Source organism: Python bivittatus, unplaced genomic scaffold (assembly GCF_059951505.1).
Source record: "Python bivittatus isolate LINGU-HERP-01145 unplaced genomic scaffold, Pbiv_v1 ctg000700_np1212, whole genome shotgun sequence".
In the NCBI taxonomy this organism is placed as follows: domain Eukaryota; kingdom Metazoa; phylum Chordata; class Lepidosauria; order Squamata; family Pythonidae; genus Python; species Python bivittatus.
Window position 1 is genome coordinate 44432092 of NW_028277098.1, and position 22682 is coordinate 44454773.

Below are 22682 nucleotides of genomic sequence, written 5' to 3' on the forward strand. Positions count from 1 at the left end.
TTAAAGCAATACCTTGGAGACCTAGTGAAAATATTGGATTAAAAGTAAAACTACATACCTTAAGTGCCAGGATAGAGATTATATTAACTGCAATTCTTTGTATATGTTGATTTTCCTGATTACAAAGCCACTGAACAACAAATTTGGCAGCCACAAACCTACAATTTAAAACCAGTTTATTCTTTCATCTTATCCAGCAGTTTTTATGCAACTGTTTATCTACAACAAAAATCTGTTTTCTCTTATGTTTAGAAGTGCAAAACAAAACTTTTTGTTACAAAAGTTTGAGTTGGGCAGTCTTACAAATCTAGTTAATAAAATGATAAATAAATAAAACAAAAACTAAATTTTCTAAATTACAAGAGCTCTAAGATTAGAGGTATGCATAACCCAGGAATATGATATGATACTGCTGCATAACACTTAGTTCTGGTAGGTACTGTATTTTGAGCTGAACTGAATCAGGTTCAAAATACTCTTATTTTTTTTCTCTTAAGAAGACACTGCTAAATATGCCTAATAGGCTCTGCTAAGAATTAAATTCAGAGGTTCAGTTCAAAGCCATTATCTGAATCAGATAGTTGATTTGGATTAAATCATTAAATTAAACACTTGCAAATCAATCTAACAATTCAGTGGCCTTTTGCACAGAAATGATTCTTTTTCAGAACAAACTGAATTAATGATCCAGTCCACACAACTTTTACTATTTATCTATAAATGCAATAATTACAATGCGTGCATACGAAATATAACCACTGAACAATGGTACCTCTATTAAATCTGTGCTAAGGAATTTTTAAATTTTTGCCCAGAATGAACAATTATAGAAGGTACATCAACAATGCATTTAAGATAGGTATTTGTTGCAATCTGCCATCTATGGACTAATACACGAGGTCTGATTATAAACACAATGCTAGGCAGGTAGAAACAGCTTCTCTATGTGGCACTCCACACATATGTGGAAATTAAGCCTCATCAATATGCCAACCACTTAGTCCAGATTCTTAGCGTTCCAATATTACATACTCAGATTAAACTGCCAAATTTCAGTGAGATGTCCCAGTCACACCAAACGCCTCAAATATGTGGTTTTAGTTTACTGGCATCACTTTTAAATTGCTCTTGGAATGAGCATTAGAACAGAGAATCTACTCAATATTCTGTTAGTCTTTCCATTGGGAAGAGAGGAAATTAATAAGCAGAGAGTATATATGCTTGAAAAAGGAGACACCTGAATTTTAATTTGGTAATAGGATATATGTAAGAAGACAGCTTAATGTTAGGGCATAAAAAGGAAAACCTCTTTCAGCCAGACTAAGGCTTTACTTTCAGTTGACTGTCCATATTTGTAAAACGTTCAAAAACATCTAATCGTCACTTGCCTATTAAATGGAACATCTTGGAGGATCCTGACACTCGATAATGAAAGAAGGCAATTCTTCTGGAGCTGTATGGAAGAAGAAGAAGAAAAAAGTTAAATATTATAAAAATGTGATATTCAGAACTTGAATTATTATTTATTCATAAAATGGTCACTTAAGAAGTGCTGCTTTTAATGCTTTGAATCTTAAAGGAAAGGGAATTATTTGTAAATAAAAGCAACATAATTAATGTTTCTGAACGGTATATCAAACAACTTTTACATCTGGGAGTGTGCAAATCCAGCTCTGCAGAAGCAATGGGCAGACTGCAGAATCCCATGCAACACATCAATGAGTGAAAAGCACAAGCAAAAGCTTTGCACTTTCCTCCCAGTGAAAGAAGCTAGAAGATCAATGTATGTCCACTGTCACTGGTAATGAAACAGGACCTCTGTGGGTTTGTTTTTCCTCTCAGCAAAGGAATTCCAAATCAGCTGCTCCAAGTACATGGGAGGATTGATACATTCATGCATGTATGTGTATTTGTACAACATGTCCTAGTCTATATCCTTACCTGCTGTTGTTCAGGAAATGTTTCCATTGCTTTGAGGAGCAGCTGAATTACACTGGAGAGCAGACGAACAGGCATGCCAGCTGCTAGGCCTTGCCTAGTTAAATTAAGGACGCAGGCACTAGCAGTCAACTGTACTGCCAAATCTAAAGGGTGATTCCTCATTCCAATAATCACAAGCTGCAAGATGAAAAGACAATGAGAACAACTTTAATACAATATATACTTTGGTAGGAAAAAAAAAAAGGGCACAAGCTGTTATCTGTATCTTTTGAGATACAAACAGATGGTAATATTAAGTTGCCAGTGAAAATTTTAAATAATGATATTTACTGGATATGGTCAAAATTTCAACAATTGGCAAGCAATTATTTCTTTCAAATTAAACTCCCTTACCTTTAAAATTTCAGGCTTTGTAATTTTCATAAAACAGGTTTGTGTAAAAAGATGAAAGAAGGCCTCCTTCACAAATGTTGCCCTTTCATTGTAGCGTTTCAAAGCTTCTGAAATCTGCATTTCATTTTCTCCCCCTGATACCTTTTAACATATGAAAGTTTCATTCTTTTAGCATAACTCTACTCAGGATTTTCATTTCATATCTAATAAATTTGGTAGTTAACATAAGTCTTGCAACAATAAAGTTGGAAGGCAAACACCCAATCCTAAATAGTACTTTAAGCCAGAAAATCATGTCACTAGGTTGAAAAGGTTATGCTATACCGTTATTACAAGTTAATCAGCAAGGCTGATCAAGGCACAGACTTTAGACAAAAACTGATTTAAAGGTTCTGTGATATATAGTACTTTCCCTCCAAATTTATTGCTTAGTTTTTGCTTTTATTAAATATAAACTCATGTCAGCCTGTTCCATTTTACAGGAATTTCAGGGATTCTACAGCATTTGTACAATAACATACAAATTAATTAATTAACCCGAAGGCTGATTTATTTATAAATAAATAAATAAATAAATAAATCAGCCTCCAGGTTTTGCTATTAAATCAGATCCTTTTTCAGTTGAAGAAGGAACAAAATAGTTTTCTGGCTGGCGGCAGGTTTATGTTTCCTAGTTTGAGATCAACAAGCAAAAGTCAAAAATGCAAATCTTTTGTGTTAGTACAAGTTGTTAATTATTTAGTTATTTTCTTTAAACACATTTTTTAAATATAATCATTTTTTTTAAAAAAAATCCTTAGTAATATCAATGTTGTTACTTCTGTGCTGCAAATGAACAAATTAACTAGAACTAGAATTAGGCTTTCAAATCATGCAATCTGCTGGATTATCAATTATCATTCTAGCTGCAGTATGTTTCAGTGGTTCCAACCTTCAAGCTTCCCTGTCCTGAAAGGAACTCTGTGTATCCAGCTTCTGTACCTAACAAACCTATAAACCGCATATTTGGCCGCTGTCTGACAAACTCTTCTACAGCTTCATCAGTAATATATTTACTCCCTGAAATGTCCAATGATACAAGATTGGGCAGAATGTCTTTTTGCCTTAGCAAACAAAAGGCAATATCAGATACAGAATGCTGCTCATCTGAAATATCAAGGTGAATCAGATACTTTAATCCTCTTATGACGTCTAAGAATTTTGTGGTAGGCATTTTCAAACATTTCAAACTGTACATAGTTAGAGATTTCAGACGATTCCTGCAGCCAAGGAGTGCAGATATGTTTGTAACAGAAGTGTTGGATATATCCAAGCTTTCTAATCTTGGCAAGGTAACAACTTCTGCTAGATCTTCATCCCGGAACAGCACATTTGTAATACTCAAAGAACGAAGACCAGGGAATCGACTGAAGCATCTTTCATAGGAATTCACAGAAGTTAATGAGTCCAAGACAAGGCACTGGAGATTTTTCTGGATCCACGTACTGCTCTCCAGTCCACTCACAACATCTGCAATGGTAATAGCTTCATTCATTCCCGCAGCATCAAGTTCTACTAGCTTATGATGGCAGAAGGCCTTCTTGAAGGATTGGGCCGAGATTTTTGCTTTGCGGATGCAAGCTTGCTTCAAACGAATTTGGTTGCCTTGGAAAATACCCACTGTACCATCATTTAACAACTCTGGCAGTAAAGAAAAAAAATATATACACATATCAGAGCAAGTAAAGTTCTGAAATCAGTCCAACTATTCCCTATTTGCATATTAATGGCAAAGATTTCCCCAAGTTAAACTTGACTCCTGATAATGCATACATGTTACTTCCTTGGCAGCACTACAGAAGTAATTAACTACTGCCTTCTTTCTGCAAGTTGCATGTTTTTTGCAACTTCACAGGCTAGCCAACAGCACTGGAAGTCCCAAGTGGTCCCCCATCCAAGCACTAACTAGGACCAAAGATACTCAGTTTCTGAAATCAGCTAAGATTAACTAAGTACTGCCAGCTGCTAAGGCTCTGTTAATAAACGGTACCTATATTTTCAAAGTAATCCAAGCTGACTACAGGTAGCCTTCAAATTGGGACCGGGATTGCTGTTGCTAAGCAATGTGGTCATAAAGCGTGACTCCACATGACCACATTGCTTAGTGACGGCAATTCAGGCAGTCCGGGTTGCTGTCATAACCCCAAGATGCGCAGGTTGTTAAGCAGGAAGCAGTGGGAGTCCCAGATAAGGAGTGCAGGGGTGCCGCAGGGGGGTGGGGGAGGCCCTGGGAGGTCTGGCGCAGGCCACACACAAATTGGGGATAGGGGTGCTCATGGCATGGATCCATGCGTGCAAGTGCAGGGAGCCCCAGGGAAGGAGGGCTTGGGTGCGTGCGTGTGAATGCACGGAGGGCCAGGGAAGGAGGGCGCAGCGCGGTATGCAAGAAGATGGGGGGGACTTACCAGAGTGACTTACGACCTTCCCTGCCAGCTTCCCCATTGATTTTGCTTGCAGGAAGCTGCCAGGGAAGGTCACAAATGGTGATCCTGTGACCATGGGACACTGCAACCAAGTGCGAGCTGGTTGCCAAGCACCTGAATTGCGATCATGTGACTATGGGACACTGCAATGGCCAGAACTTCGAGGACCAGTTGTAAGTACCCCTCGTTCAGCACCATCACAACTTCAAACAGTTGCTGAATAGGTGGTCAGTAAGCGAGGACTACCTGTATTATCTACCAAAAATTGAATCCTGAAATAAGCACACGGTAAATAATTCTATGTAATACTATGCAATACAGAATTACATGGTACTAAAACTGTTTAAATGTGCATGCTTTATATATGAAGTAACTATATGTGGTCCTGAATCATGGACTACTTTCCTAGATCAGAGCACAAAAATGTGATATAACAGAATTAAGAATTCTAATTTATGAGCAATCTCATATTCAAAGTAATGTGTTGTTAACATTCTATAACTTCTGGCACAGAAATCTCTTACCTCGATAAGCCATTGTTTGCAGCAATCGATCAGCTACTTCTTGAGGAAGCCTTTCAGATTCTTTCAAGCACAGTGATCCATCTGGCCTTTCTGTACAGAATTTTGCCAGATCAGCAACCAAGACATTCAAGCAGATGTCAACTAGAGAATATGGAGAAGCTTCTGCCTGTCATACATAAAATACATCATGACATCAAACAGAAAATAAAGTTCCAAGGATTTGTTACACTGCCAGGTTGTTTTTATTACCCTAAGGATAAGAGAAGGTCCCCAAATAGGCATGATACAGATATGAACTATCCAGCTTCAACACTGTCAGAAGCACATGGTAGTCCTCATTTAACGACTATTCATTCAGCGACTGTTTGAAGTTATGATAGCGTTGAACGAGGGGGACTTAGGACCAGTCCTTGTAGTTGTGGCTGTCAGTGTCCCCACGGTCACGTGTTTGTGATTTGGGCACTTGGCAACCGGCTTGCAATTAAGTCATAGTGTCCTGTGGTCACGTGATTGTCATTTGTGACCTTCACTGCTGGCTTCTGACAAGCAAAGTCAATGGGAAGCTGGTAGGAGGTCACAAATAGCAATCATGTGACTGCGGAATGCTGCAACCATGCGGGATTCACCTAACAGCAGCAACTGGGACCACTGGAACTGCCGTCATAAGTAGGCATGGTCATGTGACATCAGAGTTCCCGGTCCCAATTACTGTTAGTAAGTGAGGACTATTTGTAACTGGTTTACAAGTAGTCCTCAGTTAATAACTGTAAATGGGACTGGGAACTCTGTCACTAAGCAACGTGGTTGTAAAGCAAAAAAAAAATCACATGACTGTGCCAACTTAACATAGCAGTTCCAGCAGTTCTAGTTGCGGTTATTAAGTGAATCACACATGGTCGTTATGCATGATGTCATGTGACCATGATTTGTGACTTCCTGCCAGCTTTCTCATTGACTTTGCTTGTTGGAAGCCAGCAGTGGAGCTTGCAAATGTCAATCATGAGACTGTGGGATGCTGTGACTGTTGTAACTGTGTGCTGGTTGCCAAGTGCCTAAATCATGATCATGTGACTGCAGAGATGCTGTGATAGCTCCAAGTTCAAGGACTGGCCTAAGTCTTCTTGTTCAGTGCCATCATTAACTTCAAACAGTCGCTGAATATATGGTCGCTAAGTGAGGACTACCTGTAATTATTTAACTCACTTTAGGAAGATGAGGGGGACCAAGAATCAGCAGCACTGCTTTTTGGTGATGGTGTGGATCCTTTGGAACAGTCTTCCAGTGGACATCCAGTTGGCTCTCACCCTGACTGCCTTTTGGAAGCTGCTCAAAACACAGCTCTTCCGGGGGGTATTTGAACCATGATACTATCCTGATTTGGTTATAGTTTGGTTCAGTTAATTTAATTTTATTATATGTTTTCACTAGCTTGTGGGCCTTCCTTTTTTACTTTTCTTTAGTGTATTGTTGAAAGACCTTAGGGATTCAGCAGTCTATAAATATGATAAACGAATGAGTAGACAATTATGTCAGATACACTGACATAAAGAAATGCCTTTATTCTTAATGCTAATTCTTAATTTGGGGCTTCCAAAGTTTTCATAGTGTAACAAAATTATGTGTGTGATCATAAATTGCCTTTCCTACATATCTTTGAGTTGCTTGTCCAGTTCAAGCCCCAAAATCATTAGCTTCCTTTAATTTGTATTGCCAAAAGCTAAACTCTGTAAAATGCTCTTATCACCACTATAAAAATTAGTTATTGACCCTCTGCTCTAAAGAAGATCCTCACTGAACCACAGTCCATTTAAAAACATTTGAAACTATTCAATCCTACCAAGACCGAGTGGCTGTGGGTATTTGAATTGCCCAGATCTGGGGATATTCCATCTTTGACCTTCCCCCTTCAAGGTTGCTATGCAATCTGGGAGTCTTCCTGGACTCGTAGCTCCTGCATGAAGGCCTTGCACAACTCTGTCTGGTGTGCCAGTTGCATCCTTTCTTAGATTGGAGGACCCTAGTCACCTTGTGACTTGACTACTGCAATGCTCTGTACATGGGTCTGCCCTTGAAAACCACCTGGAAGCTTCAACTTGTTCAGAATGCAGTGGTGCAAGCAGTAATGGGCATGCCTTGGTATACCCATGGAACACCTCTGCTTTGCGAACTGCAGCAGTTGCCAGTTTGCTTCCAGTTGTGATGAAAGCCCTACATGGCATAGGGCCTGGTTACTTGAAGGACCACCTGTCTTCCATAACATCTGCCCAGCTGATTTGACCCTGCAGGGTTAGCGTGCTCTGGGTTCCTTCGATTAAATAATGTCATCTATGAGGACCCTGGAAGCGCGCCTCTCTGCAGCCGCACCTGTTCTCTGGAATGAGGTTCCCGCAAGATCCGGACAATCCCCACTCTGCTGTTGTTTAGAAGAGCCATGAAGACCTGGCTCTTCACGCAGGCTTTTAGCAAAGGAGAGTGAGAGCCCTCACGTCAACACACTTGACAACTTTGCTTCATCACGCTTGGCATCTTTCATATTTTATTGATTTTATTGTAGTTCATTTCATTGTTGTGACCCACCCAGAATTGTTGAGAGTCAGGCAGCACACAAGTTTAATAAATTATTATTAGTACAGTAGTAATGACATGCTGTATCAACAGCATGTTAACCCGATATTACCAGCAAAAGTCATAAGCAGGAAGCAAAAGCAGAAGTCTTCTCCTATGGTTGCTCCCTAGTAATTTCCTTACCTTGAAACCTGAAGACTGTACATTAGACACTATGACTCAAGCCCTACATTGCTGCAATGACACAGGAAAACAAGGCTGAGTAAGGGCACCTCTTAAAAATACTTCTTGCCTTCTCCTTGCCCTACTACAAAGAACAACGTATTTTAATGAGTTCAGGTCCCTGCTCGCCACTCCTTTGTCCCGGCAACCGATTCCCGGACATGGCGTGCCCCAAGGAGGAGATTCTTTCGAGCTTCGCCACTCGAAATCAACCTTCTTGGCTTCTCTCGCTTTTCCTAATCGCGCTACCTCTCATCCTGTCCCTTCCCTGTCCCTTTTCGCTCGGGATTTAGAAGCGCCCGCGTCCTTCCGTGGAGCCGCCTCCCACCTCATTCACCTGCACGGCCGGGCAATCTCCACAAATGGTGAGCGCGGCTCGTTGCCGGTTCTGGATGTGCAGGAAGCGCACCATTGCAAAGAACCGGCATCAACACCCCCGGACCGGAAGGCGAAAGAAACAACCGGAAGCTGCGCAGCACGGACTGAAAACAAGAACAATCTTTAGTCGCCGAGCTAGAGCGCGGGCGCGTATTCGGTGTAGGAGGTGTAAACCATGTCTCGCTGGTCAGTGAGCCGAGTTGAATGTCGAGCAATAGATGAACGAGGTCGTTCCTGCAGAAAGACGGAGACGGCCACAGTTCTTTTCCTTGAACTTGTATTTGTGTGTGTGTAAAGATACAATCGCTTCTCGCTTGTATTGCTAAGGTGGGCCTAGGCTGGAAGGAAATAAGGGAGACTGAATCTTGCGAGATACCTTTCTTGGTTAGGATGACTTCATGCAGGTATTTTTTAGATGCAGGAACGGTTTTAGTAGGTTTTTTGCATGTGGGAAAAGTTGTTGTCTGGGCTCGGGAAATGAAGCAGTGTCAGTCCTAGTTAGGACGTGGGTGAAAGATTGTCAGAAATATCAAGGATATGGGATGTAGGATAGACTGAGAAGCCAAAACATTCCTGAATGAGGCAATGACAAACCACTTCTCTTGTGAAGAAAACTGAATGGACGTTCCTATGAAGTCTTCAAGAATTGAGTTTGCTACTGTACCTTATTGTAGTTAACAGAGATTAGATGGGAGACCACTAGGAAGTGCCAAACTGTAAACTAGACTGGGAAGTTGAAAAACATCTGGAGGAAGGTAATGTCAACATACTTCCATATTATTACCAAGTAAATGGACATGTCCAAGAAGCACCAGGAGGGAAGCTGAACTTGAAGGAGAAGAGGTTTTACTTGAGTAAAACTAGTTTTCCGAGTTTGCATGATTCCCTGAAACCTGAACTAGCCATGGGGCTGGATTCTCACATTACATTAAGATGTAGCTGGCTAGTTTTGATGTTCACTATGTTACGCCAATGCAGCCAGACTACCAGGAACATATACGTTGTCACTAAAGAAGCATAATGGCTTCATTTTTCATGAATATTGAGGTTGGGAAGCTGTGTTGCTTAATCCAAACTTCTGTCATGACTAAGGTTGTGATGAGCAATTTAAAATTAAGTGAAACTGAGATGGGGTTTTATCACTTCAGCTTTCTCTAGCATATTCCCGAGCAAGCCAGTTGAGGGGTCCTGTTGTATTCTATCATTCCTACTTATGATATTTACCATTACAGCCTAAACCAGGAATTTGGTGCTGCATTTATAAAACAGATACACACTTAAGGTGTAGTTCACCTATCAGAAAATTGTGGACATGATATATCCTTTTGAAGGGGACATTCCTACAAGTTCAGATGTAGCTTGAATCCTCCAAAGGAAAGAAGGCAGGATAAAAAATACACGTTGGGGCACAGAAGACAAATTGAGGCAGACACTGGTTGTCTCTATACCATTTGCTTTTTAAACTTCTAATTAAGATGGTACTGCTCAGCCATTTTCATTTCCCCTCAATGAGTCTGTGAATATCATTTTGAAGATGTGATGATGGTGAAAATTAATATCATACCTGAGAGTTCTCAGCAGTGGTCTGAATACTGCTGCCCATGAGAAGACAGGGGTTCTAGAAGACACCTCACTAAGAGCTCCTTCAAAATCTTGTGCCCACTCTATCCAAATTCTTGGGAGCCAGATCATAATCATGGTTATATGGTGGTAATGCAAAGTTCAGTAGTGCTAAGGTAAAGTCTCCCTAGGGTTAAAGTCACTTTCTGGTTACTCCATGGACATGATCATCTTGTTTTCTCGGCAACAACATGAAAGTGGTTTAACCTTGCCATCTATGCAGATTTTTAAAAAAACTTCCTAATCTAGATTACAGATCTAGGATTTCTTGGTGGTGTCAGATCTGAGTATTAACCATGCATGTTCCTCTTAGCTTTTCAAGATCAACCAAGACTAGTTAGGTGCTACTGCTAAATAAGTGTATATAGGATTTCAATCTACCATAAAAAAGCTTTTCCATCTGAAAGCAAAGGTGAACATTTTTAGATAGTTCAAAGTGTTGTGTTTGGATAAAGGTAAATTATTACTTATACTCATTAAGAATAGTCAAAAGACAAAGCTTAATTATTCCTGAGATTCATTCAGTCACATGGGTTTTCAGCTAGTAGAGATAGGCTATTGCATACCATATTTGAGATTAAAATCAGAATCGTTGATATGAGACTTAATATTATCAATCAGAAGGTATTGTGTAGTTAGTTTTTTTCCCCTTTTTAACAGTTTTTTTAAGCACAGACATAATGGGACACATGGGAGGTTTACAAATGGAAGGATCACCTGGACCCATGTCTGAGGTAGAGCAAATTATTACAATTAAAGTCTTGTTGAGAAGCATCCTTTGTTTTGTTTTTTATGTCACTTATCAAAAGAAATCAGGATAGGGGGCATAATGTTAATAGTTTATACATTGGAACACATAAACCTATCCCAGATCACATTTCTTTCTCTTCCGTGGGGCTTACTCCCACATAACTGAAGTTCAAGACTGTAGCCTTAGGATGCAATCTTATGCAAACTTTCTAAGAGTGTTTCACTGAATTTCAAACTTATTTCTTAAGAACATAGACATAAAATGACACAATTAGCTTCTCATAGATGGAAAAGTATTATTTCTCTTGTAACCAAGTTGGCTCCTCTGTGATTTAGTGTTAGGCATCATGCAGCTTCCTTACACCTCAACTGGGTGAAGCACATTATAGTGCACTCCTTTGGAAGTAAGCCTAGTTCAAAACATGGTTTGTTGACATCTATTCTATTTTAGAGTGGACTTTGTATACTGTTGCTATTTTCACCTTATTCCATTAAGTATCAACACGTATGCATTATTGAGTTTTTAATCATGGAATGTTTTATGTAAAAAATTTAATATACCACACAATGTAATTTACACCAGACTTTACATAAAATGTTGGATGAGATTTTGTATGGCATTGCCTTCCACATAAAGTTCACTGCACAAATACTGACAAGGTATTTATGAGAAAGAACAAAGCTATTAATAGTCTGTCATAAATAAGGTGATCAGATGTACAATCCCATAAATTGAGCAAATTTCTCCCAGCAATTCTTTTGGTAGAAAACTTTAGTTTTCTCTACTCTTTTTTCAAATTTACACTTAGTTACAAGTGTAGCAACATAATATATTCTTGCTGTCTTTTTTTTTGTTTTTTGTAATTATAATTCACTCTTTCCCCTCCTAGTCTTTGGCTCCCTGGAGCAGAACCTGCGTTTCTCCCTCCAAGGAGATTCTCATCATAGTATATTATGGAAGAAAAAAATAACTGTTGATTTGAAACTCAGATGTTTCTGCTAAAGAGCTTATATGAAATATTAGTAGAATCTGAAGATTCTGTGAGTTTAAAAGGTCCACAGAGGAACAAACATCCCTGGTCACCTTACTCATAACCTGCTGGGTCCTAATGTGTGAATATATGACAGTGTTTTGAGCTGTATAGTGCTGACATTACAAGCACAAACAGTTTTGTTCAAATACTGAATCAGTGGACAGTTCTATTAAAACACAACTATTCTGAAGGGATGAAGCAAGCAGAAACAATTTTCTGATGAACTCACACAGTCTACAGGTTTAATTTTGAATGTGCATTTGAATGGCACAAATTTCCACTTTTCCACAGCCAGAGATGATCCCAGTAGACATTACCAGTTAGGAATTTTTCTGGATCCTCTTGAAAACCCTTAAATGCCAAAGGCCATTAAAGATAGTATGTACTAGCCCTGCTTCCGTACCAACTGGCAAAAAATTAATGGCACTCACTTTTATCAACATTATTCCAACTAGATACGTTTCAGTAAGGGATTATTAGAGGATAATTTGCACACCTATTCCCTGTTACATGTTCTCATTCAATTTGGCTTAGACTCAATTTGGTTTTTAATAAGGAGGTGGCCGCCCATGTCGCAAAATATGTTTTTCTAAGCTATCTAAGATTGAGACAGCAATTCGCTGAACATCTGGATCAGTCTGGCTGTTTTCCTTGATGTTAAACAAATGATGCAATCCACCTTCTTCAATTAACATGCTGCAGTACCTGGCAGCTGAAATGAAAGAAAAAGAAAAATTTAATAAAATCAAGAGTCTAGAATTTCATTACCTGTTTCCATCAATTTTCACATACAACTTTCACAAATTTAAATTCCAGTTAAGCTGCATATGGATTTAGCAAAATTACTTTGTGAAATATAATTGTGGCAAGGCATCCTCAGTTCTCTATTATACTATTCACTTATTGAAGAGATGGTGGGTGTAAGATCACATGTATGTACAGATAAGTACTTCTTCTACATTTCAAGGCTAGAGGAGAACATGGAAGAGGTTTTGTATAGGAAAAAGACAGAAAGAAATAGGGTTATATATCCACTCTATATATGGTGGAAGGGCAGTACATTGTTGCAATATCCCCATCATATTATTTTCCTATTTCCAAGGATTGGGAAGTGTAGAGAAGGTGTAGAACAACTCTGCATTCTAACCTAATCTACCTTCATTTATTCCTCTCTTATTTCTATTCACAGAAGCCTTCCCTTCCAAAACCCATTCAGTTTAACTTAGCTCAGGTCTCTTACAGTTTTTAGCAGGCACTCCAGTCCTGTTATATCCTAGTTATCCATACCAGAGCCACAGTATCTACTAGCTGCCCATTTACAGAGAATTATTTTAATAACTCCCCTGCATGGATCTCGACAGTTTTCTATAGATTAGTTTAAATATATTTTAATCTTATGAACTAAGCAAGTGATCTTATTCATCAGTCTAATTTATATAATCAATCGATATCACCTAACCATGGCACAAACATGCCCTGGCAGTATCTTTTTTCTGCTGTGTCCCTCTCATGTTACATTCATCTCATCCCCAGTGCATGAAGAAACAGGCTAACATCAGCTTTAGCTTTAACATTGTTCAAGTATTTTCCCTCTTAATCAACTAGCATCCAACAGCAGCTGCAATGTACGCAAAATCTGTTACTTTTTGCCATCTCTTACACCAGAGACAGTCCAGTAATCATAGTGGGTGGGACCAGAGAGATTTATTGTAGTCAACTCTGCCCTCCTCCAGTCTCTGGTTAAAATCGTTCAGATACGTTTGCAGTTGGACGCTGGCTTTGCTGCACGTCTGGGGGAGATGCCTAGGGTGGAGTCTTGCCCAGTTATCTGGAAACAGTTTAAACCTGTTGGAGCTGAGGAAGTGGACAGTGTCCTTAGGACTGCCACCCACTGCACCACCATTGGCTGCTAAAATCCAGAACATTCACAACTCACTACTCACATTACTTGTCCTTTAACTGTGACAAAATTGCTACAAGATGGTTTTGATTCCCCATTAAAGTTACTTCAAATCTGTGATGCTAGATAAGCATAAGAATTATCTGGTGTCTACCAGTTACTCCATGTTGAAAGAATTGCTTAACATAGTTTTTTGTCAATACATACGGTTTTTGCTGCAAACATGCTGCATAGCCCATACAGCCCAGAGCTGCACCCCAGGAGTCATGAAGCAACCAAGCAAGGGGAAAAAGGGGTTGAATGACCTATTCAGGAAGAGAAAAAGGAAAGGCCCATCATTTTGAGATTTTGACCCGAAGTACAGTATTCACCCCCGCTTTTTTTTTTAGTGCTTTCAAGTCACTCTTCTCCTCCCTTTACTCTTGTCAAGTCCATGCAGCTCTGTTGACATCATTTTCAGAAGTGATTTGCCATTGCTTTCTTCCTAGGGCTGCCACCCAGCTGGGTATTGTTTCTAAGAAAGGACTAGAACTCATGGCCTCCCAGATTCTAGTCCACTCCTTTCACCACTACACCAAACTGGCCCTTAGCATTATCCTGCTTCACACATTTCTCTCAAATGTTTCCATAGCTTAAAAGAGATCTGCCAATTGTTTTCTCTGCTACTAAACTGACATGAAATAATTTATTCCAAGGTATGAGGAGGGTATTGGCGGTGGTCAATTCATCCTTGCAGGAGGGGGTGCTCCCGAAGCCTTTCAAGGAGTCTTTGATCCACCCCCTCTTCAAGAAACCATCGCTAGATCCCACCCTTCTGGACAATTTCGTCCAGTCTCCCACCTTCCCTTTCAAGGAAAGGTGGTGGAAAAGGTGGTCGCATGGCAGCTTCAGAGGATCCTGGAGGAAACGGATTATCTGGACCCCTATCAGTCAGGTTTCAGGCCCGATTATGGGACAGAAACAGCATTGGTCACACTTTTGGATGATCTCTGGCGAGAGTGAGATGGGGGTAGTATATCCATCCTTGCTCTTCTTGACCTCTCGGCGGCTTTCGATACTATCGACCATGGTATCCTTTTGGGTCAGCTGCAGGAGTTGGGGCTGGGTGGCATAGTGCTGTGCTGGTTCAGCTCCTTTCTCCAAGGCTGAACCCAATCAGTGTTGATGGGGAGCAAGAGGTCCAACCCACGACCCCTACTTTGTGGGGTGCCTCAGGGCTTGGTGCTCTCGCTGCTCCTATTTAACATCTACATGAAACCATTGGGTGAGATCATCCGGCACCATGGGTTGAGGTATCAGTATGCTGATGATACTCAATTATATATCTCCATCCCAGGTGACCTAAGCTGTGGCTACCCTTTCGCGGTGCCTGGAGGCTGTGGGGGCCTGGATGGGGGACAACAGGCTTCAGCTGAACCCTGGTAAGACAGAGTGGCTGTGGGTACAGGGAGCCTCAAGATCTAGGAGTTTATCATCTTTGGTTCTTGACGGGGTTGCACTACCCCAGACAGAGCTGGTGCATAATCTGGGGGTCCTTCTGGACTCACGACTCCTGTTCAAAGAGCAGGTGACAGTGGTGGCTAGGAGGGCCTTTGTGCAACTTCGTGTTGTGTGGCAGTTACACCCCTTCCTTGATCGGATCTCTGCAGTCACTCATGCCCTGGTTACCTCCCGGTTGGACTACTGCAATGTGCTCTACATGGGGCTACCCTTGAAGAGTATCCAGAAGCTACAGCAGCGCAGACAGTTCTGAATGCCCCCAGGGGGGCACATATAACACCGCTGTTATGCGAGCTGCATTGGTTGCCAGTTTGCTTCCAGGTCCAATTCAAGGTGTTGGTTATCACCTTTAAAGCACTTCATGGCACAGGACCAGGTTATCTGAGGAGCTGTCTCGTCCCTGTTATATCAGCCCACCCCACTCAGTCCAGAAGGGGCATGTTGCAAACCCCATCAGTCAAGGAATTTCGACTGGTGGGCTCTAGGAAGAGGGCCTTTTCTGCGGTGGCCCCCGTTCTGTGGAACACTCTATCTCTCGAGGTGTGATGTGCCTCCACTCTCATGGCCTTCAGGAAAGGCATGAAAACCTGGCTATGCCAGAAAGCCTGGGAACCGGATGGCGGCTCCCACCAGCAGGAGTAATTACGCTTATGGGGTAATTGACCTTGCTCCCTCTGTCATCTTGAATGTTTTTTAGTATTTATGCATAGGGTTGTTTTATACTCGGATTTTAATTGATTAATTAATTTTAATTATTTATATGGTATTGTTTTTTAATGGCTTGGGTTTGTGGTTTTAATTGTGAGCCACCCAGAGTCACCCATTAGGGGAGATGGGCGGCATACAAATTTAATTAATAAATAAATAAATAAATAAATAAATAAATATCCTATTCTAATGGGAATATTGCTCCAACTGGAACCAAGATGAAGAAAATAACTTATTCTATCAGAAAAGATAATGCATGGCTCTTCTAAACAGAATTTTCCAGACAAGATCAGCAGACTTCTTTTCCAATCAATTCTTATTTATGTAGGTATAATAATTTGAACCTGCTTTTCATCATTCAAAACAAATTCCAAAGCAAATTTCTTCTATCTTACTCTTCATCATAGAACATCTGTTAAAGGGGAAAACACAAAATACTGCCACATTGTCTTTTGATAGACTTTTCTACATACTGCCAATCAGGAAGCACAAAGAAGCTGGGTTCATCATCACATTAAGCCATAATCTGTTTAATCACAGTTTATGAAATAGAGTACAGTTGGCCACATTTTTGCTATGCCAAACTGCTAAGCCATAAATTACGTTCACAAGCCAAAATGTTTATTCACATAACAAGTTGTGTGAACAACATAAACCAAAACCAAATAAATCATATTAAAGGATTCTAACTTTTAACAGAAGAATGGTCTGTGAGCAGCTTATTTGTATCTTTCTATTTGTGAAGAGGAAAATAGTTTGGGAGGAACAGAAAAATTGCCAGCAAAGCACATTCAGGGTTTTTACATCTCTACCCCACCATACCTCTGCTCAATTTTGTTTTGTATATTTTTTAATTAAGACAATATCTTTACATCAAACCATATTTGATGTATTTTAGTAATTCTATTAAATATTAATCTAATCGTTCTTCAAGTGTTAAATTAAAAAACCTCCCTGTGCAATTTTAACTAACCTATTTTCCATTAGTGGAGACATGAATACTGTTGCTAATACTCAACTGGATTTATTTAAACACATCCCCACAAAAAAAACCAAAACTTTTTTTTTTTTTTAAATGCTGCTGCTGCCTATATTGTGGAAAGAACATAGCCTCCAAAAGGAAAAGAGAGGGGGTGAAAAGGGGGTCAGAAGAGCATGGCATTACAGCTCTTCATTAGTGGAATCACAAGCAATTCCTAACAGGAAACCCTGACACTTGACAATCCCTACAGGTTTTCTGTCTGCTAGGAGGAATGGGGAAGAAGATAAAAGTCATCTAAATTTTTCATACTTTTGGGAGGTTTGGAAGAAAGCAATAATTGGACAACAGAAACACAACATGCAGAAAAGGCACACAGATCATGGGAAACAACTACTTATTTATTCATACCAAATCTGATCATCTGAAACCTTCAGCCTGTTTTAGCACTGGTGTCAATAGACTGGTTCTAAATACATATGAAAGTATATCTTTTGGATCAATTTTAATTCAAAAGCTGCCAAGACTTCAGTTTTCTCTCTCAGCAACAGTACTACTGACTTCAGTAGGTTTAAAATAGAGAATGAATCAATTTTAAGTCTACTGAGCACATCAGAATATGGCAGACTAACAAAGTAACTTAATACATGTCTACTAAGAATATCCCACTGAATTCAATGGATTTACTCACCAATAAGTATGTAGGATTATAACCTAAAATGTCTCATGATTATATCTTTGAAAACAAGAAATGTGATTTTGTCATAAGCCAGAATATTTGGACAAGCAGACTATTCACACTTCTGGCAAAAGTAGTCTTATGTGCAGCAAACTACCTTAAGCAGAACCTGAATTAATATTTTTTGCATGATTTATGTCAAATCCTTAGTTACCTGTATGCCACCATTTCACATTCTGGTGTAGGCCAATTCAAAATGGCAGAATGCTGGAAAACAAAGAGAAGTTACTGTAAATGTTTACAATGTAACTCTAACAGAAAAGTAGGAAATATTTTTCAGCTACATCTATACCAGTTCTTCGAGGAGTGAGGATCTCTGGTTGCGACTTAATGTCCAGGCTTGTTCTCCTCGCGATATCAAATGAGCAATAATCCCAGCTGCAAAGTAACTGACCTCCACCTCAACACTGTGCAACAACTTGCTGATATGGTCTATGAAGTCTTCCCACATTAGCTCAGAATGGAGTTCTTTAACCTCTGCAATGTTGTTCTAAATGAAAAAAAGGAAGGGATTTCAGTACAAACAGTTATACCTAATCAAGCTACTTTTCCAGATGTTCCTGCTGTGGACATGGCTTTTGACTTTCTGTCCCACTCTGGGCTTTTTAAACAATTTTCTCAACATATTAGCCATCAGATTGGACATGCTGGTTGAATTGCAGTCTGTTGCATCTTGAGGACAGTGCGTTGGAGAAGACTGTCCTCAAGAAAGCTGCCTTAATATTGCTGGAAACAGGATGCCAGTCTAGATTAATCCATTGACTGATACAACAGGGTGGTTGTGTTCTAATGCTAACCCCTTAAGATGGAACAAATAGAGATTGTGAAGGAATAGGGTTCGTTTGATTGGACCCAAAGTTAATAGAATGGGATTAAAAATAATGTGTTCCAAGTAGTGTAGAATGTTGGAAGGAGTAGGAGAGAAAATAATAGGGAAAACAAACATTGCTCACATCCAGGTAAAATAAATACTATTCTGTTCATCTTACCAAAAGGCCAAGAACTTTCTGTTGGATAGAAGACTCTGAAGGAAAAGACTGTAAATTAAAATAAAATATAGACAACCATTAATAAGTGATAAGATCCATGCTAATATTGGATAACAAGCAGATCCCATTGAGACATATCAGAAAGCACAGAGGAGTCTACAAAATTAAATAATTATTCTTTTGCCAGTACAAGTTCAATTTTCAGTCACTGCTGTCCAAAACAGGAGGGATTTTGGTTAGACAAAGTATACTAAAGGACTTTTAATCCTTTCAACAAGAGACAGCTGTCATAGTTTTTTGAGCTGAGGTGAGAGAAGAGAGAAGATCTGTATGGACAATCTTAGTTAATTGGTTTGAGGACTGACTGCAGATTGTAAAAATAAGCCTATCACAAGTAGAGATACTGTAGCATGACTCAAAAATTAAAAAGCTCAGTGTCTACACAAGAAAACTGAAGTAAGCAGATGCAATAATAGCTATACAGATGTTGACATATATCCTTCAGTTCCCACCTCCAAAACTTTCATGAAGAGTTCCAGCCCTTGGTTTTCAATAAAGTGCCGACATGTGGTTGGAGACTCATCAGTGAGATTCCAAAGTGCACTCAGTGTAAACTTAAGAGTGGTGTCCACTACATTCTGATTTGTTTTTTGCTTCACAATTTGAAGAAGTTGCTGGAGAGAGAAGAAAAGGAATAAAGCCATTGATATTGCTAATGTACTCTTTTGAAACCTCAGCTATTAATGACATTAAGATTCACAATGGGAACAGAAACATTTCTTTGAATCCAGCTCTGAGAAAACCCCTCAGGCAATATATTTAATAGGACAAATTCAAATGAGTCCTGTGCAAGTTGTCAAATTGTCCAGAAATTTCCATCAGGCTACATAGTTCAAAAAGCAAATGATGGAGAAGGAAGCGGAATAATTCAAAAATTAGGCTGCATCTTATGACCAGAAAACACTCTCCTCAAGCGTACATTTTCTTTTGTCCTACAATTAAATTACACTCAACTTTATGCACAATTAGCAAGGTCTGCTGCAGTCACATGTAGTATGAACAAGGAACATCACTAATCTTTTATTGTAAACTGCCTAGAGTGTTTTGGTTATTTATAATAAATAAACAAACAAATAAATAAATAACTCCAACAAAAAGGACCATTTCTGACTTTCCAACGTGGAACCACTTTTATCCATCCTATTATCATAGTTTTGAAGAGTGTTGAAACATCAAATGCTTTGCATATGAAGTACACAATTGATATACACCTGCGATGCTCTACTTAGGATGACTGTGTAAGAGCATGTGGTCAAAAAACAAAATGTAAGTATTAAAAACAAACGGATTTCTTTCCTCCCTTGAATATGAAGCAGAAACAGCACACAATAATGCCTCAATATTTGGGGAGAAGGAGACATAACAGTTGTGCATGTCAAAATAACCAGATATTTATAAAAAGCCTCCTTCAACAAGAATGTTGCAGACAGAGACTGAGTTCACACACTGATGAACAAACCATGATTTCAAAGGCACAATGGTTGGTTTTATTTATTTATTTGTAGAATTTATAAGCTGTATAAAGAATTTATAACAGCTCATGCAACATCCCATCCAAAATCAAACAAACCACATTCCTATAATGTGTGAACTCAGTCAACATTAGCATTTCAGCCATTTCAAATGATTCTACTTGCTTACCCTGACGATGAAGAGCTCTGCACCAAGCTGAGCTGTTTGTTCTGTTGAAAGCTTTAAGTAACAAACAAACAGAAAAAACAAACACAGAGAAAAGTCAGATTGCTGTAGGTAGGCCTTGGGAAGTAAGCAAGTTTCAAAGGCTAAAGTGGTGAAGCTTAAAATCTCACACCTTTGCTGCAAGAATGGAAATAATAGCTACTGCCATCCTCTGCATGTTTTGATCTTCATGATTACACAGCCACTGCATGACAAGTTTAGCTGCTTCAAACCTGAAAAATACAGGCAGGAAGTTAACAAATCTTGGGAAAGGGCAAATGAAAGCTCCAGCTACCACATTTCAGCCAAAAAGGAAGAAAAAGAATTCAGTAATGTGCAATTGAACTAAAACCTTCAGCTGGCATCAGCTACTTACAGTGAGTAAAACAACTTCCTCCTCCTTGCCAGTAGTTGAGAGAGATCAGCCACTTTGGGCCAGTAATATGTCTTTCTATCTGCCCATCCATCTTCAAGGTCTAGACTTTAGTACTTTAGGCAGAGACTGCTACAGATGCCAATTCACCACTGACTGATGGCTCCAGGAAGGGATTTTTCCCCTGGTTTGCAGATGGGCATGAGTTTTCAGAACAGTTCATCCTGACTTAAAGTCACAATGTGATTTCTGTGTTGTGTTTTATACATCACCACAACTTTTTTGGATGGAACCACTTGTCAATATCCCCTCTCTTTGACATCACACAAAATTCTTTGTGGTCAGAAAAAAAACAAAACCCAACCACTCACAGTGGTTACAGCCTGGCTTGGGAAGAATTGCCCAACTTGGAGCCTTTCCCCACTTGCACCAAACCACAACACAAACAGATCCTGGCAACCCCCTTTTTTTCCCCCTGCCATATCAGCCCAACTCATATCAAAAGGAACCTTACATCTTCTGGTTTAAAGTAGTGTTTTCTCCCAGCTGTGGATAACGAGCTATGGATATAATTTGTTGATACCAGAGTCAGTGATCCCAGGGGACAGGATCAGGGCAGCATTTATAGGCCACTTCAGGCAGAAACTGGCACATTGCTCCCCTCTGGTCCCTGGGCATTATCCTTCAAGACTATTCTGTTTGAGCACAGGTCAGTCTGTATTTTCAGACCCAGCTCTCCCCCTTTACCTGCCAAATTGCCAAGACAATCCCTGGCTCAGAATCCTGGATTGGGCCGAATAACAGCTTGAGTGGGATGTGTGCGCATGCTGTGTTGCAGGACAGAGAAAGTGGGCTTTCGCTCTACTGCTTCACAGCCAACCCCCTTTGTCTTTCAGCTGTGGTTCAGGCTGCTTTCAGATGGCTTAGCCCTTTGCCAGAAGACCACCAAACCCATGCTTAAAAGCAGCCCAAATAACAGATGACAGATATAAAAGGATTATGTAAGCTGGTTCACTCTCCTGCTTCTCGATGCAATTCTACTCCCCCTGTGCCTGTCAGTTTTCAGGGTATTTTTGAAATTCAGGTTTAGCAGTCATGCGCTGGTTAAGGGGAATGGCTCTTCCAAAGAGGCTTTCTCTTTGCCATTTATGGCACAAGCGCATGTTGTGATTAGTGGTTTGTTCTCCTGTGCATTAGTGAAAGGAGGAAAGGCCATCTTGCCTGCAAGGGAAATGAAGACACCGTCTTCTGCTGCAAGCCAGATCAGAGGTAATTGGGATTGGGAATGGGGATGGGAAAATCTATTCCAGTTTACTTATCTGCTTGTTCATAGATGGATGGAGAGCACTTTAGTGCTGCTGTTAATGCAACTGGGGAAAAGTCTTCAATGTCCTTGTTCTCCCACTCAAGACACAACCTATAACTCTTTCATCCCCTCTACCCACAGCCTAACCTTTCAGATTGCACAACCTTTAATGGGTTGTTTTTTGTTCTTATTTATTTAGTTAGCTCTTATTTATTTTTATCTTTAAAAAGTGTGGCACTTTTCACTTGTATCAAAAATCTCAGGCCTGTAAATGTATTTGTACATCCAAATGTTGTGCTTGGGGGAAAAATGTGGGGATGAAGATAAGGAGAGAATAAAGAGTGTGGTTTATGAAAAAGGGCATAATAGGTCCAGGCACTAGAAAACTGCAGTCACAGAAGCACAATCAGGGGTTATTCAATGTCCCTAACTACTAGAAAACATAACCAGCCCCTTCTGGTTCTCAAGTCTTTTTCAGCCAATCAATGTTCATAAGATCCTTTGCAAATTATCAGATTGTCTGTCTGTCTGTCTGTCTGTCTGTCTGTCTGTCTGTCTGTCT

At 39.8% G+C, this 22682-nt stretch overlaps 2 protein-coding genes across 14 annotated transcripts in view; both read right to left on the bottom strand.

Moving 5' to 3' along the window:
* The window catches only part of LOC103052449 (protein zyg-11 homolog B), a 17660-nt gene extending 9079 nt beyond the window's left edge, over window positions 1–8581 (bottom strand). For 10 of the 12 annotated variants that reach the window (XM_088153782.1, XM_088153783.1, XM_088153780.1 and 7 more), the window contains exons 1-7: window positions 8436–8567; window positions 5321–5486; window positions 3266–4014; window positions 2335–2475; window positions 1942–2118; window positions 1389–1453; window positions 59–158 (exon numbers count right to left, since the gene is read on the bottom strand). In XM_088153782.1, the coding sequence (XP_088009908.1) occupies window positions 59–158; window positions 1389–1453; window positions 1942–2118; window positions 2335–2475; window positions 3266–4014; window positions 5321–5486; window positions 8436–8519 (1482 nt within the window). In that variant the 5' untranslated portion in view covers window positions 8520–8567. Of the gene's footprint in view, window positions 1–58; window positions 159–1388; window positions 1454–1941; window positions 2119–2334; window positions 2476–3265; window positions 4015–5320; window positions 5487–8435 lie in introns of all 12 variants that reach the window. The other 2 variants (XM_088153781.1, XM_007430898.4) reach the window with 1 other exon arrangement.
* A 2772-nt stretch (window positions 8582–11353) lies between these two features.
* Window positions 11354–22682, bottom strand: part of LOC103051888 (protein zyg-11 homolog B) — a 30468-nt gene continuing 19139 nt past the window's right edge. For both annotated transcript variants that reach the window (XM_015888559.3, XM_007430896.3), the window contains 8 exons: window positions 20575–20674; window positions 20406–20456; window positions 19217–19378; window positions 18705–18752; window positions 18008–18205; window positions 17870–17922; window positions 13997–14094; window positions 11354–12601 (listed from right to left, as the gene is read on the bottom strand). In XM_015888559.3, the coding sequence (XP_015744045.1) occupies window positions 12438–12601; window positions 13997–14094; window positions 17870–17922; window positions 18008–18205; window positions 18705–18752; window positions 19217–19378; window positions 20406–20456; window positions 20575–20674 (874 nt within the window). In that variant the 3' untranslated portion in view covers window positions 11354–12437. The remainder of the gene's footprint in view (window positions 12602–13996; window positions 14095–17869; window positions 17923–18007; window positions 18206–18704; window positions 18753–19216; window positions 19379–20405; window positions 20457–20574; window positions 20675–22682) is intronic.